This window comes from Phyllostomus hastatus, unplaced genomic scaffold (genome assembly GCF_019186645.2).
Source record: "Phyllostomus hastatus isolate PE091 unplaced genomic scaffold, TTU_PhHast_1.1 phas_contig_84, whole genome shotgun sequence".
Taxonomy (NCBI): domain Eukaryota; kingdom Metazoa; phylum Chordata; class Mammalia; order Chiroptera; family Phyllostomidae; genus Phyllostomus; species Phyllostomus hastatus.
Genome location: NW_025333969.1, coordinates 539,041 through 562,148, shown reverse-complemented (window position 1 = coordinate 562,148; position 23,108 = coordinate 539,041). Strand labels below are relative to the sequence as shown.

At 45.9% G+C, this 23,108-nt stretch overlaps 1 protein-coding gene across 1 annotated transcript in view; it reads left to right on the top strand.

The window, feature by feature from the left end:
- The first annotated feature begins 3,048 nt into the window (after window positions 1–3,048).
- GYPC (glycophorin C (Gerbich blood group)) overlaps window positions 3,049–23,108 on the top strand; it is a 39,904-nt gene continuing 19,844 nt past the window's right edge. Inside the window, exon 1 of the mRNA XM_045850659.1 lies at window positions 3,049–3,470. Within this exon, the coding sequence (XP_045706615.1) occupies window positions 3,431–3,470 (40 nt within the window). The 5' untranslated portion in view covers window positions 3,049–3,430. The remainder of the gene's footprint in view (window positions 3,471–23,108) is intronic.

Here is a 23,108-nt window from a genome sequence, read left to right as displayed (position 1 = left end):
AATGTAAACTCAAATAACTTCAAATGTTTTGTCATCTACATAATTATTATTGATTTAAAATCTAAGGCTTAATTCTGGCAAGAAGCTCTGAGATGCACACTGGTACATCTCATCATTGATTGTTGAGTATATAAATTTCTGCAGGTACAACCTATGAATATACCCAAGTTTGGAACACACTCTAAACCTTTGACCCAATAATTCCATTGTTGGAGCACAAGCTAAGAAAAAAATATGAAATGCAGATATTTATGTTCAGATGGTTTATTATAACACTATTTAGCAAAGAAAAGGAAACAACTCAGCAATTAAACCATATTAAAGAGCTTTTATACTTTCATTTGGAAAAGTGGTTGTGATATAACATTTGGTAGCAAAGACTGTGCACTCAAAATCACACATTTTGTAAAAGCTCAATTTATGAAGCAAATGTCCAAAATGCATAAAACATCTTGACATAAACATACCTTAATGTGCTAGAAATTACAAGCAATTTGGGTTTTTTTCTCTCCACTCAATATTTTTACACAAAGAGCATCTATTACTTTGATAAAGGGCAAATATTTTAGAGAATCCAAATAAAATGTGCCCACCTCAGGCTGTAAGAGCTCACAGCCAAAAGACAAAAAGGCCCCTCCCAATAAGGGGCAGCACTGAGTATGACAGTTTTCAGTGGGGACAAGGAAAGATGGGATCATCTCCCAAAGGCAGCTCCTGCCCTGTAGTGCTGGAAAGGAGGAAACAGTTCACCTCAGACTCCATCACACCCTCTTACCCCTTGGAGGGCTCAGCAGCTTATATCAGCAGAATCCTATGCACACCACAGAGCTTGCCAGTGCTGAGTCTCAATCCTAACTGCACAGCCCAACCTCAGTTTCCTGCCCTTTAAAAATGGGTCTTAACAACACCCCTTTGGAAGGTATTTTTTATGGAAGTTAAATAAGAACTGTTTTATTGTTAGAAGATATAGCTGGGTTCTTTCTACTCTGTTATAAATATGCAACAAACTGATGCACTAGTAATACATTTCTATGACTTGTGTCAGAGAAATATAATTTAATTTTTACATAATTATTTTATCTTCTTAAAATAGTCCTCATTTCTGTAAAATTAGACACTTCCATGGTTAAATTTTCTAAAATATATCAAGCATTTCCCTGCTAGCTAAACAACTACTCATTAAACATCATTTACCTTCATTTCAGAATGGCCTGAGGTTCTTACTATAAACCAAGAGTGCCCCAAGGAAGAAGGGGACCCGTATCATAATATCAGTAACTTTAATGTGCTAGATAAGACATTGCATTATCCCATTAACTATTCACTATATAGTATTACTCACCACAACCTAACTTTGCAGATTGTTCCAATTTGACAAATGAGAAAATTGAGGCTTAGGGAAGTTAAGTAAAATGCTGAAGGTTACCCAGCTATAAGACAGTGAAGACACAAACCCAGATGGAACCCCAAAGCCTTTACTCCTTGACTGTCTTGGTGCCATCACACCCTCCACTCATGGCTGGGGCCCAGATGCTTTGGTGGTATAGCAAATGCCACTCTGCTCTTATATCTGACCTTTATAGTTCATCAAACTTTATACCTTGGTTGTGTAGTTAGTTGACTTGGTTTTTGGCTTCTGCTGTCTAAGGAATCCTTATAATGTTTTAGTGCCATTAACCTAAACGAGCAAATGTCTTATGATTGTGTCTAAAAGACATTGAGCTGTAAGTGAGCCTCTGAGAAGTCTACCCACAGTAAGTTGTGATGACATGGGGACTTGCTCTTGGTCATCTGGTGGGTCTTGGCTTCTTTCTAGCTCTTCAGCTGCAATCCAGATACCTGAAGTTTTTTAATTTATGAACTCTGACACAGAGGATACTGTTATCCAACACAGACTTAGATGTATGACAAAACAATATATTAAACTACTGCAGTAATCATTGCTAGCTTCTATAAAATGCCTTTTCTACCCTACTGTTATTTTAGAGACATTACTCTGTAAAACTCTGGAATGTAAGTGTTCTTGTCTCCATGTGATAGATGAGGAAATCAAGACTCCTCTATATGCAAATCAAGTGTCCAAACCTCACCAGAGGCATTCTGCAAATAGTTCACTTGAAGTCAACATGTACATGGTCAGCATGTAAGTTTCACTAAAGATTCATAAACAATGTGAGGTTTTCCATTATAGAACTAAAGAACATTATGAATACATTCCCACTGTATCGGACAGGAGAAAACCTCACATTATGGACGGTGTCCGCAGTCCTACTAAAGATGCCTGGGGTCGGCCAAACCCAGGTGAAGATGGGCAGGTTATCTGTACTGCACACCTCCAGGGGGCAGCCTCCTACTGTGTTCAACAGGGATGGTACTCCCACAGGCATATACATTGTACAGACAGCTGGAAAGCTGCCCCAGGATTGCAGAAGGGGGTTGGGGGTGTTCACAGCAATGCACTGAGAGCTGTTGGATAAACCACAATGGAAGTTTCCACAGGAAGATCAGGAATCAGAAGTAGGAAGTACATACAGGGTGTCTCCTGGGGCTGAGATTTAATATAAGGGTGACATAATCTAAGCCCCCCTTCCTTTCTTTGAGGGCAGAAGAATATACTACTACATTTAACACTACATTTTTTGTGGGGGATGTGGGTAGACTCCATTAAACAAATGAGTGTGTCAAAATCCAAATAGTGTTTCATATCTAAGTAAAGTGAATTCTCCACAAACTTTCACTCTGACTGGAAGCCTCAGACAAAAGTGATCCAAATAAAGCATATGGCCTTTGTCCAGCAATCCTTTTTTTCTAAGAATATTTCCCAAACATTAGCCTGTGAATTGGGACAGAGCCCCTGAAGGGCCAGCGGGGCAGGAATTCTTCTCGGCCACAAATACTCTCAGCTGTGAGAGGCCACACCATTTGAGTAACGGAGCAACCAGCTAAAATTCAAGCACGGGTCTGTCCCTCCTTGGTCACCGTCCCAGACACTGTCCGGGTAGGCCGTTGTGTCACATCCGGGAGTTTTTCAGTCCACACGGGGGAATTCTCAACTACAACCTCTGTATCTGGTAGCTGCAGACTGGTAGGGCACAGAAACAGAAAAATGTGACTTTTGCGCAGGAAAGTTAGAGCAGGGAAGAGCTCAGAAGTGGGCGTGTGTGTGTGTTAACAGGGTGGAAACCCCACCAGCTAAGTCTGTACACACACACACACACACACACACACACACACACACACACACACACACACAAATAAATGAAGTCTGCCTATCTGGGACCGGAGCCCCTCCCCTCGTCCCGCGCAAAGGAGTGTGACCCAAAAGCCGCTTCCTCTGGCTGGTGAGCGGGTCAGGACCAGGCCCGTGAGACCCTCCGCAGCTCCACTCGGCTCCTCCACCGCTGACTGGCCCCGCCCCGCCCTATCCACGATGAACAACCACACCACCCCTTTGCCTAACGACCACCACCGTGAGTACTCGCCGCAGGGAGGGGTCCCCGCGGTCCGGGACCAACTCCAGCCAGGGCCACCAGAGGAAGAGGGGCCGAGGACACAGGTCTCTGGCCGCGCCCCGCCCCCCGCCTCTGTGGTTGATCTGCCTGCCGGGTTCAGTCCGGAACACTCGCGCCTTCCCAGGGCTCAAAGCACCTAGGTCCCGTGGAGTCTTAGTCTGGTTCCCGTTGGGTCCCCGCCCTACCCACACCCCCAACCCTAACCCTAGAACTGTGCTGAGAGATTCCAACACCTGCTCACAGGATCTGCGCCGCCCGAGCCACCAACCCCGACGCCCCGGGCAATATGACCCCCACCCCCACCCCGCTCTCCCACCGTTGGACCCTTGGGACCCTCAAGCGCGGCTTGTACACCGTGGGCCTGCCTGGAGGGGCTTCCTCGCACCTCCGCTATCACGTCTGCTCGCTGCATTTCTTTGCACGCTGGCCGAAAAGTATCTGTGGCAAAAACTTTTACTGAAAGAAGGAGGAGAGGTAGAGCGTTAAGCAGCCCGGAAACAACTGTCAGAAGCTGATGCAGGGGGCAAGGGGTGCTTCGGCGAAAACACCAAGCACCATCCCTCTGCTTGTTCTCAGGCCGGCTGGATTTGGGAAGGGATGCACAGATAGTTTGTCATTCTTTATGCTCTGTTTCTTTTCGAAACGCTCACTTTTTGTTGTTGAGAGGAAATTATACACCCTGAGGTTCATTGGGAGGCTGTTCAGAAACATTGCTGGGCCCTCCCACCCCCTCTTCTGGGCTTTGCAATCAAAAACTAAAATTATATTCATAAAAGAAATGAATGTTTATTCTTCTTACCTCCATCCTGGTTATGTCATCAGAAACAATGAGAGAATAGACATTCTGATTCGATGATACAATCATGTTAGATAATTAATATGTAATAATATGGGTATTCATGACACCAACTTGTTTTATACCTAAAACATGCACTTGTTTTAGGTCTTTAAAACCCAACCAGGGTTGTTGGGAGGCCATGCAGGTGAACTCCAAGTGCATGATTGTGGCTAGGCCTGTGTCTGGGTACCGTGTGCCTCCTTGTGCACTTGTGTGGCTCACTGGGTCTGGATATGCAGACTGGAGTCACAGAGTGGGGGCCTGGCTGCCTGTATTAGGATCATGTGTGCCGCTTATTAGGCAAGGACTGAGGCAAGCCTTAGCTGCAATTTTATCTGCTGCAAAACAGGATTATAAGGTATTCCACATTGGGTTGTGAGAATTCAGTATGTGAAAATGGCTCAGCACAGAGATAGAAACACACTAGGTGTGAGCTAAATGTTAGGCATCTTTGTTTTACTTGAGACTATGGATCTGTTAGTTCATGTGTGTTAATGTGTTTGCATGTGTGTCTGTTACTGTGTGTGGGTCAAGACACTACTGAACTCAGGTATGTGTGTTGGGTGGGGTGGTATCGTTGATGGGACAGAACCATTGTAAGCATTCCAGTTCAGGTGCTGAGAAAGTTCAGGCCTGCCCACATTCCCTGTCTCCTTGGACCAGCCTTGCCATCCCCAGAGCCTTACCCCTGCTCCCTCCCCCAGCAGTTCTCTGGGATTCAATGACTGAAAGCACTACCCTTTTGGAACTAATAGGGATGCAGCCCATACTTGCACACCATTCCAGATTACCCTTAGGACTTGATTTATGGCAGGGTCTCTGCTATGAGAGAACCATGAGGCCCTATTTCTCGCTGCTAACCCAGGCAGGATGTTTCAGTTTACATCACTGTTCATCAGAACCAGAGATTAGAATGGAAAGGACCCACTGCTCCCCGCCTAGGCCAGGCCTGCCCTATGCAGCTAGGCCCTCATAAGGGCCCTCATAAGTCCAAAGGCCACAGTTATTGCAAATGAGTTCCATCCATTGTCTTGCCTTTGAATGAAAGAGGTCAGTGCTCAGTAAGGAGATGGCCAGGTTTGGCAGCCTTATATAGAATCTGCTGCCTCTGACAGAGCAGAAAGTATTGCATCAAGTGCCAAATGGAATTCCATTTGAGACATTGTTCAACCTCTACAGGTACTGGTGGAGTAGCATTGGCACAGTAAGTATCTGGGCCTTTCCAGTGGTGCCATGTCTGGGCAGTTATTTTTGGGACTTGCAGCATATCCTGGGAAACAGAGGTGTGTGAGGTAAGAGGCAATCTATGTTTGTAGTGGGAACAACACATCAGCCAGTCTACACTGAGTAGGAAGAGGCCCCTCATCAGTCAAGCAAGGGGAGGTTGACAAGTCAAGTCTGCTTGCCTCTTTGGGTAGCAGATACTCTTCTGAGATCCCAACTGAAACACCTTCTTGGAACTGAGCAAACACAATGGGCCCAACAAGCATGAACTAAAAACAAAAATAAACAACTTTGAACAATGAATGAAGAGTTAATAATAGGAAAGAGGAAGACACCTTCTGACCTCCTCAAGGGCAGGTACTTTACTGACTTATGAGAATCCTTTTAGAAGTATTCTATGTATATACAATTACTTTTTATTTTATAAAATGAAATTTATTTTATGTATTTTACTTCATCTTGCTTTTTTCCCTTAAGAATATATTGTAAAGATTATACCAGTTTCTACTCAAATGGGCATTTAGGTTGTATACAGCCTTTATTTGATTCTTTTCTAACCAGACAGAGTACTAACATGACAGCCCCTGTAAGAAAATTTTTACATGCATGTGTACAAATACTTTTAGGATAAATTCCCCCCAGAATTTAATTTCTGAAACAAAGAATGTGCACCTTCAAAACGTTAAATCCCCTTCCAAAAGGTCACATGATTACTGATGCTTACCAATAGCCAATAAAAGTTGCTATTTCCCCACATTCTTGGTCACACTGTTTAGTTTTTATCCTGGCCAATCTGATGAGTAAAACACATTGTCACTTTTGACTGTACCTCTATAGTTATGAGTGAAGCTAGGGAAAATTTTTGTAGCTCTAGAAGATAATGTAGTTCTTTTTCTGGGAAAGTACCACTTTCTGGCCTTTGTCCATTTTCTGTCAGGTCCCTGCCTCCTATGGGAAACACACCCCAGATAATGGCATGTCCTCCCTCCCATGGCAAGCTAGAGGCAGAGCAGGGACCCCAGTCCCACACATGCTGTGGAGTCACCCTTGGTTTGATCCCACCTCCAACACTTACTGTCTTTGGGAAGGTATACAATACCTCAGAGCCTCAGTTTTCTCATCTGTACATGGGAGTAATAACAGCTGCTTCAAAGGAATCACATAAGAATAAAGGCTTGGCACCACGCCCAGAAATAGTGGCATCTCTGGCTGTTGTTAACTGACTTTATCAGTGAAAACCCAGCCTGCAGGTGCTGGTAATCTCCTTCTCTTGCAGACAGCTGCTATTTTGTCTTTGACAGTGTAGCAATAATGACAGCAGCAGCACCTATATGTCAAGCCCTGTGGTGGGCCTTTCCCTGGTCACCCTCCACAGCTTGGTCTCATGGGCATTTTCTTAGCTGTTTTGCAGATGAAACACTCAAGGGGATGACCTTACTCCAAGGTTCCCAAGTACTGAGGCCTCAGCCAGGCTGTGAACACAGGCTGCAGACACCAGAGCTTCAGAGGCCAAACTGAGAGGGCCATAGGGTACATGTGGACCTGCTGCCCCTGTCCCTGTGTACCAGGTGAGGCTTTCTGCTGTCCTCCCACTGTGGGACCTGCACCTGGGACATCACTGCTCTAGCTTTGCAATCAGAGGGATTGTGTGTGGCACAGACATTCAGAACCTGCCAAATAACTCATGGCTTTTCACCCAGTCCTGTGGTCCCTTGGTTCACCACTGCCAGCCATCACTCCCTCTCTTGTGGTCAGGCCTGACCCACATCCAACCAGTTGCAGCTTTCCACCCTGCCTTGCACAGCCAGCTCAGGCTGGCCCTGGAGACTCCTCTCATTGTTCTTCCTCATGTCTGCACTGTCCTGCCTCTCCAGCTTCACTTTCACAACTGCCTGCTTCACCCTCCCCACCCCCATAAACATGTCCACATGCACTGTCTTCCTGGTTCATACCTGCTTGTCAGTTTAGGCCTAGTTTATGCATTCCCACCTCCTTGGGCCCTTCTGACACTAGAAAGCCACCCACCATGGTCCTGGGGACACTTTTGAGCCCTGACAGATTCCTGGGTCTGCCCCCTTTACATGATTCAGACCTTCCAAGGGTCTCTGTGACCTCCCTCCCTCCTGCGTGAGGACTGGCCCAGGTTAGTGCTCAGGGAGTGACTTGGAAATGAATGGATAACTGCAGAGGTGACCTAAAGGCCAAAGCTCCCAGGCCTATGTCCATTCCAAATGCCAGAACACCTTTTACCTACTCTAGAACTTGGCACATTCATGGAGGTTAGTAAATAATAAATTGAAACAGACAAAGTCAAACCAAAATGGACTCTACAAACATGGCTGATGGGCCCCAGCAGTCACCACCTAGCCCTCCTTCCCACTCAGTATTAAGTCCTATTTCATGTTCTCCCTCCCTGCCCCTCCTCTCTCTGCCTCCCTCACAAGCCCCAACTTTGCTTAAGATGTCATTCAGATTCTTGTGTAATCTGAACTTCTGAGGGAATGCTGGCTCCTGCCCTTATGAATGCTCATTATTATGAATGCTCATTTTTGTACATTCTTCAAGAACAAATGTTAGTGTGCAAATGAAAGGTGCTGGCAAGAGCCAGTTTCCTTCCATGCTAACGAGAGATGGAGCCCAGGTCACTGAGTCCATCACTGGTGGGGCAGGTTCAGCATGGCCTCTGCACCACTCCCCCCACCCGCCCCCAAAGCCACAGAGCCTTTGTGGTTATCACCACCTCACAGATGTGCCACTGGGCCTAAGCAGATGGGACTGCCCTGCCTAGGGAAAATGGCTGAGCAATACTTGCTGCCACCTGTCTGGCTCTGAAGCCTTGCTCTTCCTCTGGCCAGACATCTTTACCACCTCTCATAATGACTTTTTAATATTGGCAAATTCTAGGAGGCTCAGTGTGGATAACTCTGAGCATTAAGACTCCAGGAGACTCAGTCATGAGGGGTGCAGGGTTCCACAATATTATGAGATTTACCTTATGAAGCTCCACCAGGTTCCCACAATATATATCAGAGAAAAACACCTCCCTTAATTATGCTCCACCCCAGTTTCTGGTAGGAGGAGGGGAAAGGAACCATTTAGAATTGTATCAGAGCTGCTGTTCTCAATCAGCCCTGCCCTCAGAGAATCTAGTGAACCAGAGCCTGACCTTCTGGGGTATCACTAGAGCCTAATGGGCCCAGGAGAAGAGAAATGCCCAACTCCAGCTCCCTCTAGTCACCTGTCCCACACAAGAGGAAAGACAAAAACTGAGGTCACAGTGCAGAGGCACAGACTCACTAAATACAGACCTGATGACAGGTCTGTGGAGTGTGTCTCCACCCTACCTCTCCACCATAACATAGCAGTTACTTTTCCTAGTTGTCAAAAAACTTTCAAGGCGTACCAAAGGCAAAAAATACAGTGCGAAGGGACAGAGCAAGCCTAAGAAACAGGCATAGCAGGGACATTAGAATTATTGAATAGAATTTAAAACAACTATGATAAATAAATCTATGACACTTTGTTATATATTCCCTCTTGTTTCTGCTTCTCTAGCAAACTCTTATAAGTTAAAGTTACACGTCCTTTCTCTTATTCCCAAAACTGAAGTGCTTATGAGGGGTGAAGCTAAAGTAAGGCTGCCCGGTTATCTCACTGCACCTGTCATACACTGATGGAGGCATTTTATCTCCACTTCAGATGAGATCTACCACTGGCATATCAGTTGCAGAGACCACAGCCAGGAGCCCTTGCCCCACTTCTCCTGCATGCAAACACATGTTCTTATGTTCTTATGAGGCATTCGACTGTGCAGCTGCCTGCTGGCCCTAGGCCCCAGCTCTGCCATTTTCCCCCTTGGACCCTGGAAAGGATAATTTTCACATTTTATTAATAGCTGTAGGCACATGCATTCTCAACAGAACCTTAAAGGGAAGGATATTATGGTTGCTAGATCAAAACCAGATAAAGCCTTCATGCCTGCTTTTTGTGTTGGACCCCAGTCTGTGGTGGCTTCTGTGTTCACCAGTCAGCAAAGTCCACTGGCTATGAAGTGGCACTTTCTCTTGAGATGCTTGTCAAACACTGTCTCTAGAACTTTAAGCATGGCCTTTAACAGGTAGAATATTCCAGTTCAGGTTCCTCTTCCATACATTTTTGAGGCTTTTAATCCAAATACACTTTGCATCAATTTGTTAGTGACAAGGAGGTGGTTAATAACCAGCATTATAGTTCAAGAATTTGGGTTTGAATGTGGACTCACACTAACCTGGCTTTGGCCTTGAACACATTGCCTGGCCTCTTTGCCTCTCAGTTCATTATCCAGGACAGGGCTGGCTCCATGGGCATGTGACGAAGGGCCCATACTCACTAGCTTTAATGCTCTGCTGTTGCCAACATAAAATTCTTAAGTTTTCAACAAGGGGCCCTACATTTTAATTTTGTACTAGGCCCCACAAATTCTGTAGCTAGTTGTCTTCATTGGGTAAATGGGGATAATAATCATTTCTACCTTAGAGTTTGCTCTGAGGATTAAATGTACCATCATAGATAAAGTTCTTAGAATAGGGCCTAATACATGTTTGTCATTGTGACTTATTCAGTCTTGAGTATGCCCAGCTTTTCCTTGTTCCCAGGTCTTACCCCTGTTAGCCCATTCACTACTGGACATGTTACCCAATGACAAGATGGCACAGTCTGCCCAGGTCCTAAGTAGGAGCAAGGCTTTCTGACCCAGCAGGGGAGCTGCCCTGTAGTAGCTCTGGGAAGCTGCTCCTTCTAGAGCTATTAGAGCTGCCTCCAACATGCCTGCCTCTTCTGTTTCTATCAAAGAATGGGCAAAATATATGAAGAGCAGCCCAGAAAACAGACAAAGGCTCAGCAGAAGTTTCCTTTGTGTGATACCATGGGCGGGCCATCCTTGTCCCCCCGCCTTACCTGAATACCAGCCTCTTATCAAAAGGGGTCTCACTGTCTTGTTCTTCATGGGGAAGAGAAGACTCTTTGAAAACACTGAATGAATGGTGAATGAATGAATGTGAATTTCCAACCAGTGTAAAAGCCTGATCTATATAGTGAGTATTATGGGTCCCAGATGTACCTGAATCCCCTCCCAACCCACTCAGAGTTTTCAACAAGGGGCCCTACATTTTAATTCTGTAAGACCCTACTTCTCAGTGACCTATACTGACCTCTGAGCTCCCCTTGGTTCAGCCCACTGACCTCTCCCTGTCCAGTGGTCCTTGTGTGCCCTATCCTGCACACATGTGGTGTCCCCTTCCCTTTCCACCAGGCCCTTGTGCACTCTACCTTTCTACGTCTTCTCTCATGGTCATGTTTTCTTTTCCTTGGTACTGCCATTGTGACCAGGTTTACAGCAGGGACTCTCTCACAGGCTCTTTAACGCTGGGCCCCCCTCTCCTGAAAGGGTCTCTTCTCCTCCCTTCCCAGCCTGCACCTCAGCCTAAGCTTCTGTGGGGAAACAGTGTACTTCCTGTGACTGTGCCTGGGACTGACTTGTCATTTGAATTGCCACCCTGAAGTTCTCATTTTAGTGAATTGATTTCTGCTATGGCTAGAAGTCTGGAGTAGTCCATTTTTATTTTTCTTTAATTTCCCAATCTCTTTTTTTCCCTTTTCTACAAATTTTATAAATTATCCTGACCCACTCTCCTCTTTTGGTGACTGACTCAAATCTTCATTGCAAATATTATCTCATTTCACCCTGAGCAACCCCGTGGGAGGTAGTTTTATCTCCATTTTACATGTGATAATACTGAAACTCGAGAGGTGATGTGACTTGCTGAGAGCCACAGCTGTCTCCTCCTGCTCACGTGCACATACAGCGGCTTTTTCTAGGAAGGGCTCAGCCAGGCTCAATGTGCACATTAGGCACAATGCTCTACAGTGCTTTTAGAGATCCACACAAATGTTTATTTATTTTAAACTTGAAAAAAGTGAACTTTTAAGACTAAATATTACATTTGTCTTTATACCAATGCCACTATAAAAAACAATTTTTAATATTTTGGGGGAGAAGAGACCCATGAAGACAAAGCATCTAGGCTGATGAAGGTCATACTGCAGCCCTTTCTCTGCCCATTCAAGTCTAAAGAGCTGGATGCCTGTTGGTCTCCAAACTGTCAATCTCCCCACCCTACTCTGCCCTCCTCCTGGTACTCTGATGCTCCTCTGTATGGCTGCCCTACCTCAAATTCTCATACTCCTTCCCTGGCAGTCCTGCCCAATTCCCTAGGACCCCTGGGCTGGGCAGATGCAGTGGCTGCTCTTATTCCTGCCTTGACCTTTGCCTTGGAAAGATTCACAAAGTCAAAGTAAATGTTTGAGGATACCTAGGACTCCCTCTTTCTGTCTCTATCTGTGTCTCTAACTCCATCTTGATCTTTCTCTTACTCTTTTGGGTTTTTTTTTAAAGATTTTATTTATTTATTTTTAGAGAGGGAAGGGAGGGAGAAAGAGAGAGAGAAACATCAATGTGCGGTTGCTGGGGGCCATGGCCTGCAACCCAGGCATGTGCCCTGACTGGGAATCAAACCTGCAATGCTTTGGTTCGCAGCCTGTGCTCAATCCACTGAGCTATGCCAGCCAGGGCTCTCTTGGCTTTTTAAGCTAGGAAATTGGGCTGTTCTTCACTTAAAAGTTTAAAACTAAGTTTTCTTTGCCCTGTTTCATTACTGCAGAAGCAATTATTGTTCCTTATAGAATTATGCATACAAGATCAAGAAGAAGATTCTTTTGAGAGCAGGGTGACTCTCAGATACTTAAGGGACTGCCAGGTGACAGCTGGAAGGCTGTTCAGTGGGAGATCTGGGCAGAGATAAAGATGGGGACCTCAGTACTAAGGGGCTACCCAGGGAGGCATCCAAAAGGAGCCGAGAAGTGCCTGCTGGAGTTGTACCAAGTACTCTGGATTGGGGCACAGAGGTGCTAATGTGGATCTTAGCACAGGCACAAAGGGCAGGCTGATGTATAATACTTGGTGAGTGCCCACTCCCTGCTCCTTCACACCTGCCAAGATCTATGCGGTACATGAATGTGATATTATCAATGCCAGTTTAGAAACATGGAAACTAAAGTTCAAAGAGGTTATTTCCCCAGGACCTTATTGTGCATCACTGGCACTGTCCAGATTTGGGCAAGATGTGTCCTTCCACCTCTAGAACAAGGCAGTCACTGTGATAAGGAACTTGCCATGACCCTTGTCCTTTCTGCCCAGCCCCATGTGTCCCTGAGGTCACTCTTTTCACCCCAGAAGAAAAGCCTTTCTTTATCCACCCCACCCTGGCCATGTGTGCTGTCTCTGCCCACCTCCACCAGCCCCCACCTGTTTGCCTAGCAGCTGCTAATGAGATGCTCACAGAACCACATAAGGGCCAGTTGTGACTATTCCAGTTCTGCCAGCCCTGGCCAGCCCACACACAGCCCCACCCTCCCCTGGGTGAGCAGTGAGCAGCTGCCTCTTAGGGTCACCACAAGGTCATCAGCAGAGAATAATTCCCCCACCAGTTCTTGGAATGCCTCCACTACAGAGCCACCCCTGGAAGCTTTGTCTTTTGTTGAAATCTTACTGCAATGTGTGTTATACTTTGCTAGGCACTTTAAAATGTTTCCTTTCTTCAGTCAAGAGCTACTATCTCCCTTTTTGACTGGGAAATAAAGTGAAGTTCAGACAAGTTATATGCCTTGTAAGAATTCACAGTCAGGTATAGGAGATGGACAAGACTGGGACATAGATCTCTGGTAACTTTTGGAGTGCACTGTTTTCACCACAGAAACTCAGTCATCAGGTTCTTAAGAGGCAGACAGGGTGATGTTGAGGATGCTGGAACTGCAGGTCACCAAAAGGAAGAAACTGACTAACCCTACATTACCCTGTACCTCACCCTTCCCTCCCTGCCCTCCCCCACACACATACACAGAGGCACTCACATATACGGGGTCTCTCTGGAAAAGTCCAGCAATTGGTAATATGACCAAAGCAGTTTGTGCAACACCAACATGACCTAGCAGCCAAGGAGAGTGGACTGGAATGTGCTGCATGAACAATGATAACTTCACTGTACTAGTCAGTGGGGATAGTAGACACCACTGAGTAAGCATGTGTACTATGTGGCCATCACATTCAAAATGAATGAGTAAAGCAATGAATCTGCATCAAATCTTGCATTACTCTTGAACATTCCTCTGTGGAAATCATCCAGATAATTCAAAAGGTCACAGCTATGGGCAACTGGTCATTGGCAGCCTCATTACAACAACATGCCTGCTCATACATCACATCTCATGCAGAGTTTTTTAGTGAAACATTAAGTCAGCCAGGTGACTCTTCCCCACTATAGCCCAGATTTGGTGATATGTGAGTAGAATGCTCAGTTGTCAGATGGTGCTAATCAAGCCAAGAAGGGGAGGCCAAGGGGTAAAAGGGGGTGCTATTTAAAGAGTGTGGCCAGAGAGGTCTCCTCTAAAGGCAGCCAGGGAGCCAAACTTGGGTATATCTGAGAGAAGACATAGGAGGTAGAAAGCATAGGAAGTGCAAAGGCCCCAAGACAGGAAGAGGCCTGGCCTGATTAGGAATAGCTAGGAGGCCAGTGTGGCTGGGGGAGAAGGGTGGAAAGTGGAAACTAGAATATGAAGTCAGACAGGTGAGGTGGTGGAGACATAATGGGACTACCTCCTAGCACCTGTTGCAACTGCTGGAATTCCATCATCTTCCTATGTCCTGGGTCCTCCAAGCCACTTGCTCATGATCTCTAGAATGTTTATGGCCCTGAGACAGGAGCCCTTCAGCATCTCAGCTAATTCTCTAGCAAGGGACTGACAGCAGGGCCTGGGCTAGCATGGCCTGTGGTGGGAGCTGCATGGAAGGAAGAGGGTGGTGGAGGACTCCTGAGGAGTGCCTAAAATGCAGGGAGAGGGGACAGGAGGAGCTTCATCAAAGGTCCAGTTTGTTCTCATTGGTCCTGAAAGATGCCTTAATTGTGGGTGTGCATGCACACACACCCACGGCAGTTCCCAAAGCCTCTCTGACAATGGCTAGTTTTACCTTCTAAGTGAAGCTTTTCTGCACGGCTGTGCTAGGCTCTACAGGGAATGAGTGTGAGCACCTGCAGTTCACAGGACACTGAGGACTCTCAGGGAACAGCTGGAAATGTGACTGAGGACACATGGGCTGGAGGAATGTGCATTGGTCCTTCATTCACTTTCTGGGTCCATGTAACGTAGGGGTGCCAGCCCAGTAGAGGGAATGGAACAGTGGCCATCCCCTTGTGGTTGCAGGGGCTGGTCCAGCAGGCATAAAGAAAACTAGGAAAGGGTGTGGACAGGTTGGTCTTGGGATGCTGCTCCTGGAGTACAATCTGCCATCTGCCAAGGGAAGGAAGCTCCCATACCATGCTCAGTTTCCCCTAGTCCTTTTGGCAAAATGAAAACCCAGCCCCAAAATACAGGCTTCTCTTTTGGAAATCAGGGAGATGAAGAGACTAACTTAGGCTTTTACAGCTTAGCTTAGAACCCAGGATGCCACAACCTCAGTTTCTGTCCCACCTTCTGTCAGAGGTGACAATGGACACAACTCCCCCAGGGTAAGTTGCATGAGCAGTCAGGTTCATCAGGCTGAAGTGTGTGGGGAAGTTGTTCTCACCTGCTTCATAAATTTGCACACCTTTAGTCTGATGAGCAGTCCTAAGGAAGTCCAGTGAGGAGACCAGAGCCACTTATATGGCACAGTAGCTCATTCTGAGTGCCTCCTCCTTCAGATAATATGATCCCAATGTGAGAATCCAGTTGATACTAAGTGACTGATTCTTCACCTTTACCTAGCAGCCCTGCTAGAAGTTTGGCCACCTAGGCATCTATTTATACTTGGAGTCTCACACACGTTCACACTACTTATCTCATTGGGTCCTCATTGCAGCTTGGCATAGGGGAGGGCAGGGGGTGGAGAAGGTGTTGGCATTTACCAAGCTCTCTCTGTGCCAGGGAACCTGGGTGGCTGTCCTTGTGCCCACTGGAAGGTATGTGCTATTGTACATATGCTGAGAAGAGGGTCTAGGCCCTCCAATAGCTAGGTGTCCTGAGTGTTTCTGGGAAAAGTGTCCCAGAAACTGTCCCAAGGCCACACCAGTAGAAAACCACAATACCAGCACTGCACTTCCATGTCACTCTGTTCTACAACCTCTGCACCCAACAGGTTCACCTACAGGCAGCCAGTGTCCTCCTGTCAATGACATTGTGTGCTTTTGTGCTGCAGTTTTAAGGAGACAAAGGGCTTCATGTTTAAGCACTGCAGGCCCTACCCCCACCACACTCTCACATGTGCGCACACACACACACACACACACACACACACACACACACACACACACACAGAGGAGGGGGAAACCCAAACATCAGCACCCTTATAGAAATAGCTTCTTATTTCAGCTCAGGTCTCTGTGAACTTCAGACCCATGTGTGAAGGTCTCCACTTGCCCCTGAGAGGGATCCATGGGGTGCCTTGTCCTGAGCCCCATCTGAGTGCAGATCTGTGCCTCACAGGCAGGTAGCCGGCTTGGGTGAGTGCAAGCACGTTATATTTCTTCTGGGGGCCTTCTTCCTCTCTGCTTTGTTCATGCTGATGGAATGGCTCTTTCACCAGGCCTGCCTCTGATAAGGCTCCCTCAGTAAAGAAAGCAGGCTGAGCCTCATATCAGGGAGCTGCAGGGGTACCCGGTGCCTTTGCAGAATAAGCCTGGTACTGATAAAGCAGTCCTGGGCCCAGCCACTCACCAGCTGATTTCTTAGGCCCATCCCTAGAGCCCAACCCTCAGAATAGAAACAGTAAGACCCAGGGAGCTTCTTTACTTTCTTAAACACCAAAAGAGGCTTCTGGTGGCCATAGGCAATAGGGAGCAACTGGGGACAAAGGCTTGGCAAGGAGGGGTGATGAAGGGGTCTCAAGAGGTCTTAGGGTTCTGCACATGGCAGTGGGAGCTGTACTTCTTATGGGTGTCTGAGGACTGTATGTGTTGTTAAGCCCCCACAGAATCCTCTGTGAAGCACTAGTGATGCCATTGTATGGGTAGGACCTGAGTCTAGGAAATAGAAGGTGTTGAAGTTTTTTGTCTAAAGTGTGATATGGTTTGAAAGCAGGTTTTCTGGCCCCTCAGCTGCCTTCCTCCATCCTAGGAGTTCTGATTGGAAGATCAAAGAACTCATCTCCCTGCCCACCATCCCACACACCATGCACACCCCAGTTAAAGACAGAAATTCTACCTTCAAAAGTTAACTCTTTTCCTTTAGGTTTGGGTCACTGTTAAACTTCCTATCTTTAGGTTGGGACAGACTGGGTTAGCAGACTGTTTCTGAGCAAATGACTAGGCCTCTCTGTCCTTAGTTGTCCAGTCTGTAAAATGGGCTAGTCATCCCTGCCTCTGTGAACAGAGCTGCTATGCCCAGTGCACCACAGAGACCACAGGTGGAAAGCACATCACCACTGCTGGCCCCCAGGGCCATCACCACCTCCTCATTTGATGAGGCCCCCATCACCAGCTCAGCCCCACCCTAGGAGGCAGGCCAGGGCTGGGGCCACAGTGGGATCCTTGGGTGCAAGTCTGGGTTTGAACATTTTGACTCTGTCCTTAGCAAGTGATTATATCTATGAGCCTGAATCTTTTCCTATATAAAGTGTGGATACAAGTACCTGCTGGCAAGATTGTCTGGCAAGTTCAGCTAATGAGAGGTACCCCAGGCTTGTGACTATCCCCTGAAAGTAGGCTCTGCTGAGAAGCATCATCCATGTGATAAGATGCAGGGGGAGCTCCAGCAGAAAGCAGATACATCAAAAGCAGCCAACATGAGCCCAGAGACTTCCCAGCTCTGTTCTGCTCAGGCTATGATGCACACAGATGCATAGAGACCAATGGCCCTCCAGACAAAGTCAAGACAGCAATCTTCTGCACAGAGTGTGTTAGGCAGAGCCACATGGCAGCCTGGCCCAGTGACTAGAGCCTTCCCTGAAAGGTACTGCCACCCAGAAGTGACCCACAGGATGGGTACATGAAAGTGAGTCCTGCCTTCAGAGGACCTGCTGGAGAAGGCAGCAGCTCAGATTTTATGGGAAAGGCTGGCAGCATGGCCGGAGAGCAGCTCCAGGCTCAGATACCCAAAACAGTAATGTGCAGGTGGTCTGCCCTGAAATATCAAAAAATGAGTTTCTCCCAGACACCAAGGCCGACAAATGCTGAAGCCAGAGGAAAGGCAGACTGAAGGGGTGGGCAGGAGGTCCAGCCAGATGGCTATTCAGCTGAGCTGATATCTGGGGAAGGCACGCAGAGAGGCTTCTTAAATCCCGTCCTTGGAATCAGTAGGAGCATCATTGATAGTCATTAGAGTCACAAGAGTAGTATAAGTAACAAACTCTCTGCAGTGTGGAGAGATGAACATAGGAGGTGGTTTTTACTACCTAGCACCTGATAGATACTGAAGTCCATTGGTTTAGCAATGACTGCAAATGCCTGCTTTCATAACCACTCACCTGGATGATATTTCCTGCTGCATCTCACTACACTGCTGAGAGGAGCCTCCACTCAGCTTTTGACAACCACCTAAGATGTGCCAGCCACCTTGCAAAATGCTGGGACACTGGGAGGAATATTCCACCACATTTCCTGCAATGACAGGAATCATTCTGACATATTTGATGAGTCTTGTCCACAGTGACAAGAGGTCACTCTTGCCAGAAGTTCAGAATAAGCATCCCCCAGTGGTGGAGCCATTTTATTGTGGACTGATGTGTGTATGTTCATTAGGTAGGCCAGAAGTGGGAATTTCAGTCAGAGGGAACAGCAGGAGCCAGAACTGTGGAATGTAAAATAGAATTGGAGACTGTGTGACCTACACGGGGCTCCTGTGGGACAGGTGGGGTGTGAACATGTGAGATGACAATGTGAGATTCAAGCTGGCTGTGCCTGTGGCTTTGGCTCAGGCCTGAGAGACCCTAGGGATATCATCTTGGTGTGTCCCTACCAGGAAATTCTCAGTCTATCTAGTGAGGTGACAAAAAACAAAAACAAAACACTAAATAGTTTTTAGGTTTTAGGTGTGTAATTTTTAGAAAATACTTATACTAAAAGTAACTGTTGTTGTTTATCTGAAATTTAATAAGTGGTGTCCTGCATTTTATCTGGCAGCACTAGGGGATGGGACCTGGGCATGGACATTTTATAAAGGGTCTCATCTGATTCAAATGTACAACCAGAGCTGAGAACCATGAGTAGGAGGCTGTGCTGCTGCTGTGAGACACCCCGCCTACTTGAGTCTCAGGCCAGGTCCCCAGCTGCAAAGATTTCTGTATAGATGGACCATTGCTAGTCTTAAAAAACCTCCCAAGAAAGCTTTTGAGATTCTCTTCTCACTCATCGTTTCCATTTATCTCACCAATGCCTCCCGCCAATGGTTAAAAACCTATTTGTTTTTATATAAATTTGAATATCTGAAACACGTATTAATAGTAAATGACTTACTATTAATAGAAAATTACTTACTAGAAAATTACTGTAAATAATGTAATTATGGAAGTGATTTAATAACTCACTGTATTTAAATACAAACTAATAGATCATTATAAATCATTATTCAAACCCTCCTAATCATTTATATTACACATATCAACTTTGTAATTACACACTTGCCAGAACCTCAAACTCTCCAATCCTCAAGATTTCTAGCCTTATCAGGTGTACCTTCCTGGAGCCTCCAATTCACACCATATCTCCCTTTTATGTCCACTACCCTTAGTTCTGTTTGTCTGTCATTGTTTCATGTTCATTCATTCTGGATAACTTGCAAGTGCATTTCTAAACTTGGAAGAGAGAAGTCTTTTCTTCTCTTCATCCCTGCATTACTTCAGAATTTCCAGAGAATCCTTTTTTCTGTATTCTCTTACCTGCTCATTGCCCACAAGAGAAGACTGAGCTTCTCTAACCTGATCTTTAAGACTCTTCATTGGCATCATTCACCAGGCAGATCAATAATGAACTTTGCTAATGATACTAAATGTGGTAGTGATGGTAGAAGAAGTAATAAGACAAGGGAAAGGAAAAGGGGAAAATAAACTCAAGATATGTACCGGATTTAGTCATTTATTTTTTTCTTCCTTGACCTAAAACCATAGTTTTTCTATTTCCCAAAACACAATTCAAAATAGTTATTTGAAAGGTGTAAAATGTAAAAGCTGCATTTGTTTCAATATAAAATAATTCATATTAAAAAGAATAAGATTATTTAAAACCTGTTAGACCATCTGACTTATCTGGGAGTCCTTAATCCTGACCACTTAAACAGATCCAAACCTATAGATGGTGAATATCTTTTTTGTTCATTGTTTTCACTCTGTTACTTGGTTTGCTTAACAAATTAGTACAACAGTGTGACAAAATAGAAAATTATGTTTGTGTTACAGAACAGGACCAAGGGTGGGTACGATATACTGTTATCAAAAGGACCCCCCACTAGGTTTGCTATGTCCACTGCCAGAGGAAAGACGTCTCTCAATGCCAGAGATTTGTGAAGAGGAAATGTTTATTTAAAGCTACACAGACCTAGAGTAGTGACCTAATGTCTTTATTAAAGTATTAAAGTCCTTTAAGATACCCAGAGATGCACACAGTCCTTCCTTCTCCCTCTGCCCTAGTCTAGGGTGCCTATCTCAGGAAAAGAAGTGGAAGTCCATGATTCAGGCTCCCAGCACCATCAGCTGTGTCACCACCAGGATCTCCAGTTAATCCAATGTCATGTGGCACCTTCTCATGGCCCACCAGTAAGAGTCCTTTTGCCCCAATTCTTCCAGGCAAAGTGTCTCTTGCTTCCTAAGCCATGTGGCAAAGGGGAGCACCCCAAAGCCACGTGGTTCTCACTCTCACCAAAGCTGTGTGGTTCTCTTCTCCATGGCTGCCGAGACTGGGTTTAAATACCCCTACCAATCTTCCTCTGCAGCCCCATTTCTGACTCCTCCTACAATCAGTTACACCTGCCAGCATTCCTATATTCTTCCAGGTTTACTGGGCTGCCATAGTGAGTCTGGGCAGGCGTGGCCCCACGTCATGGAGCCAATCTTCTCCAAACTCTCATGCAGGCACTGTAACCAGGGGGAGGTGACCCCTCTTCCCCCATTACATCTTGGGTGGAAGTCACTTCCCTCCCCCTTGCTCAAGGCATGGCCACAACTATTTAACATATCTATGAAACCAGTTAAAGGTTGTAGATATGTTAAATGACCATGCCAGAGGTTAGCTGCAAAGCTGTTGCTGTACAAAATAGCTCTGCATGGTCCTGCTCCATGTATGCCTTCCTCCAACTCACACCTTTGCGGGGAAGGGGTGAGGGCATCCTATATATCTTTCTAATATTTCCTGGACACCTTGAGTTCTGGATCCCCTTCCAATCCCTATTTGGGGGCTCCCCTCTTGTCTGTACCCTATTATAGTTGTACTTACTCTTCACCCCCTAAGATTATGTGTTAGATTTCAAACCTGCTTTTGAAGTGCTAGAATCACTGATGAGGAAGATGGACAAAGAGTTCTATTTGTATTAATTGCACTAAAACAGCAGGAGTGTGCCAGTTCACCTGTTGGTCATTACATACTAACAGGTTGTTGATCCTTAACCACACACCTGCAAAATTCTGAAGTGAAACAAGTCTAAGTTTGTTGGCCCTCTTTGATTAGTCTTCATGGCATTTATCACTTTCTATAAAAGAAACATTTAATTTAGATGACAGTTGATTTGCTTCATGGAATTTCAACTGATGGAAGGAAGATATATATATATATATATATATATATATATATATATATATATATATATATATATATATATGTTTATGGCTTCTTTGCTTTTGAAATTCTCATGTGTTGGAAATATCTGTTACAAGACCTGGACAGAGAGGCTGGGGAAATGAAGAAGTGGTGTGCCTGGCTGATGGATTGGGACATATTATAGAGTATCTCCATTGGCCAGGAAAACAGGGAAGGATGGGGTCAAGGGGTGGTGGGACAGAAGCAGTGAAGAGAAATAGCTTTTCCTCCCCAAGGACAAAGACAGCATAGGGTTTTGAACCAGGAGCAGGCAACTTCCTGGCTCTGTTGTCTGATACAAAGTGAGGTGAATTAGTGATTTCCTGAACTTCCTTCCTGGCCCTGATATCCAGGGAACAAAGGAGGGCTAACAACACAGAGAGGATTGCTCAGGAAGCACAACTGTATCAGAAAGTAAACAAGTCCTCCCTGTCCCCAATCTAGAGGACCTGTGTTGGGAAGGTGCTGGTGATGGCAGTGGTGGTAGTGTGTGTGGTGTGTGTTGTGTGGTGTAGTGAGGTGTGTTTGTCCTTAAATACATTAGGATAAGACTTTTCATGGGTTGGACATTGCCCCCTGGGAGCCATACCAGTGCATCGTTCTCTACAAATGAGTGAGCTCAGGGTTGGAGATGGTTGAATGCAGCTTGGATGCAGGGAGCCGGGATTCACATGTATCTCTCTGGTGTCACAACCTATGCTTCCTAAGCTGCATGTCAGAATGCCCCTGGAAGTGCTTTAAGATGATTTCTGTAAAGAGCAATATGTTGATGTGCATCTGCCCTTCTTGTCACCACCCTCCCCAAGCAATACGTTCCCAATATTTAAAATAAAATGCCCCTCTTTCCTAGCACCCTTTTCAAACACAACTCCAGCAGAAAAAAAAAAATCACAGGAGTACCTGCACAATATCAGCTATCATGTATTGTGTGCAAAGTCCTACTTCTCTGTCTATATGCATCAGCTCATGTTATCCTCACAGCCACCCAATGAGGTGGGTTACTCACAGTTCCATTGCACATGGAAGAATGATGAGGCTCAGCACCCTCCTCCCAGGGACAGAGAAGGAGCATACTTGATGTGGCCCCTCACTGGCTTCCTGCTCCTTTGGCTTTCCTTCCTGCCAGGACCCTCTATTGCATGTGACCTTTTTGGTCCTAAATTGGGGGTCCTGATGTCTCTGGGTCACTCGGGCCTCCCCTTAAGATGCCCTGTGAACAAGTACTACTGTCTGTCTTTAAAATGCTAGTACTCAACTCACTGCCTTCATCTGACAGTCTCTACCTGAGGCTTCGAACCAGTATCCAAGGCAACACAGTCCCCTCCACCTCCCATTGCCCTCACCATCATGCTGGCTTTCCCAACAGGACACAGGGCCCTGCAGATCCTGCCTGTCAATCTTGATGACGGAAGGAGTAAAACATTTTCTGCCTCCTGTGTGACAACTGGTAAGCCTTCTGGAAACCCAATAACAAAACGTGGCCATCTAAATCATGATTATTTACACATGTGGCCTGACTGAGGACATTTAGTCATGTAATTAGGTACCTAATGATGCTGAAAATGCAATTATATGATTGTTTAAGTGAATTAAGTCCCCCAGAGAAGTGGGATTAACACATGTTAGCCAGCATGTGTTAATGTAAGAGAGCAGAGATCACAGAAGGCATGTCAGTGTGACCCT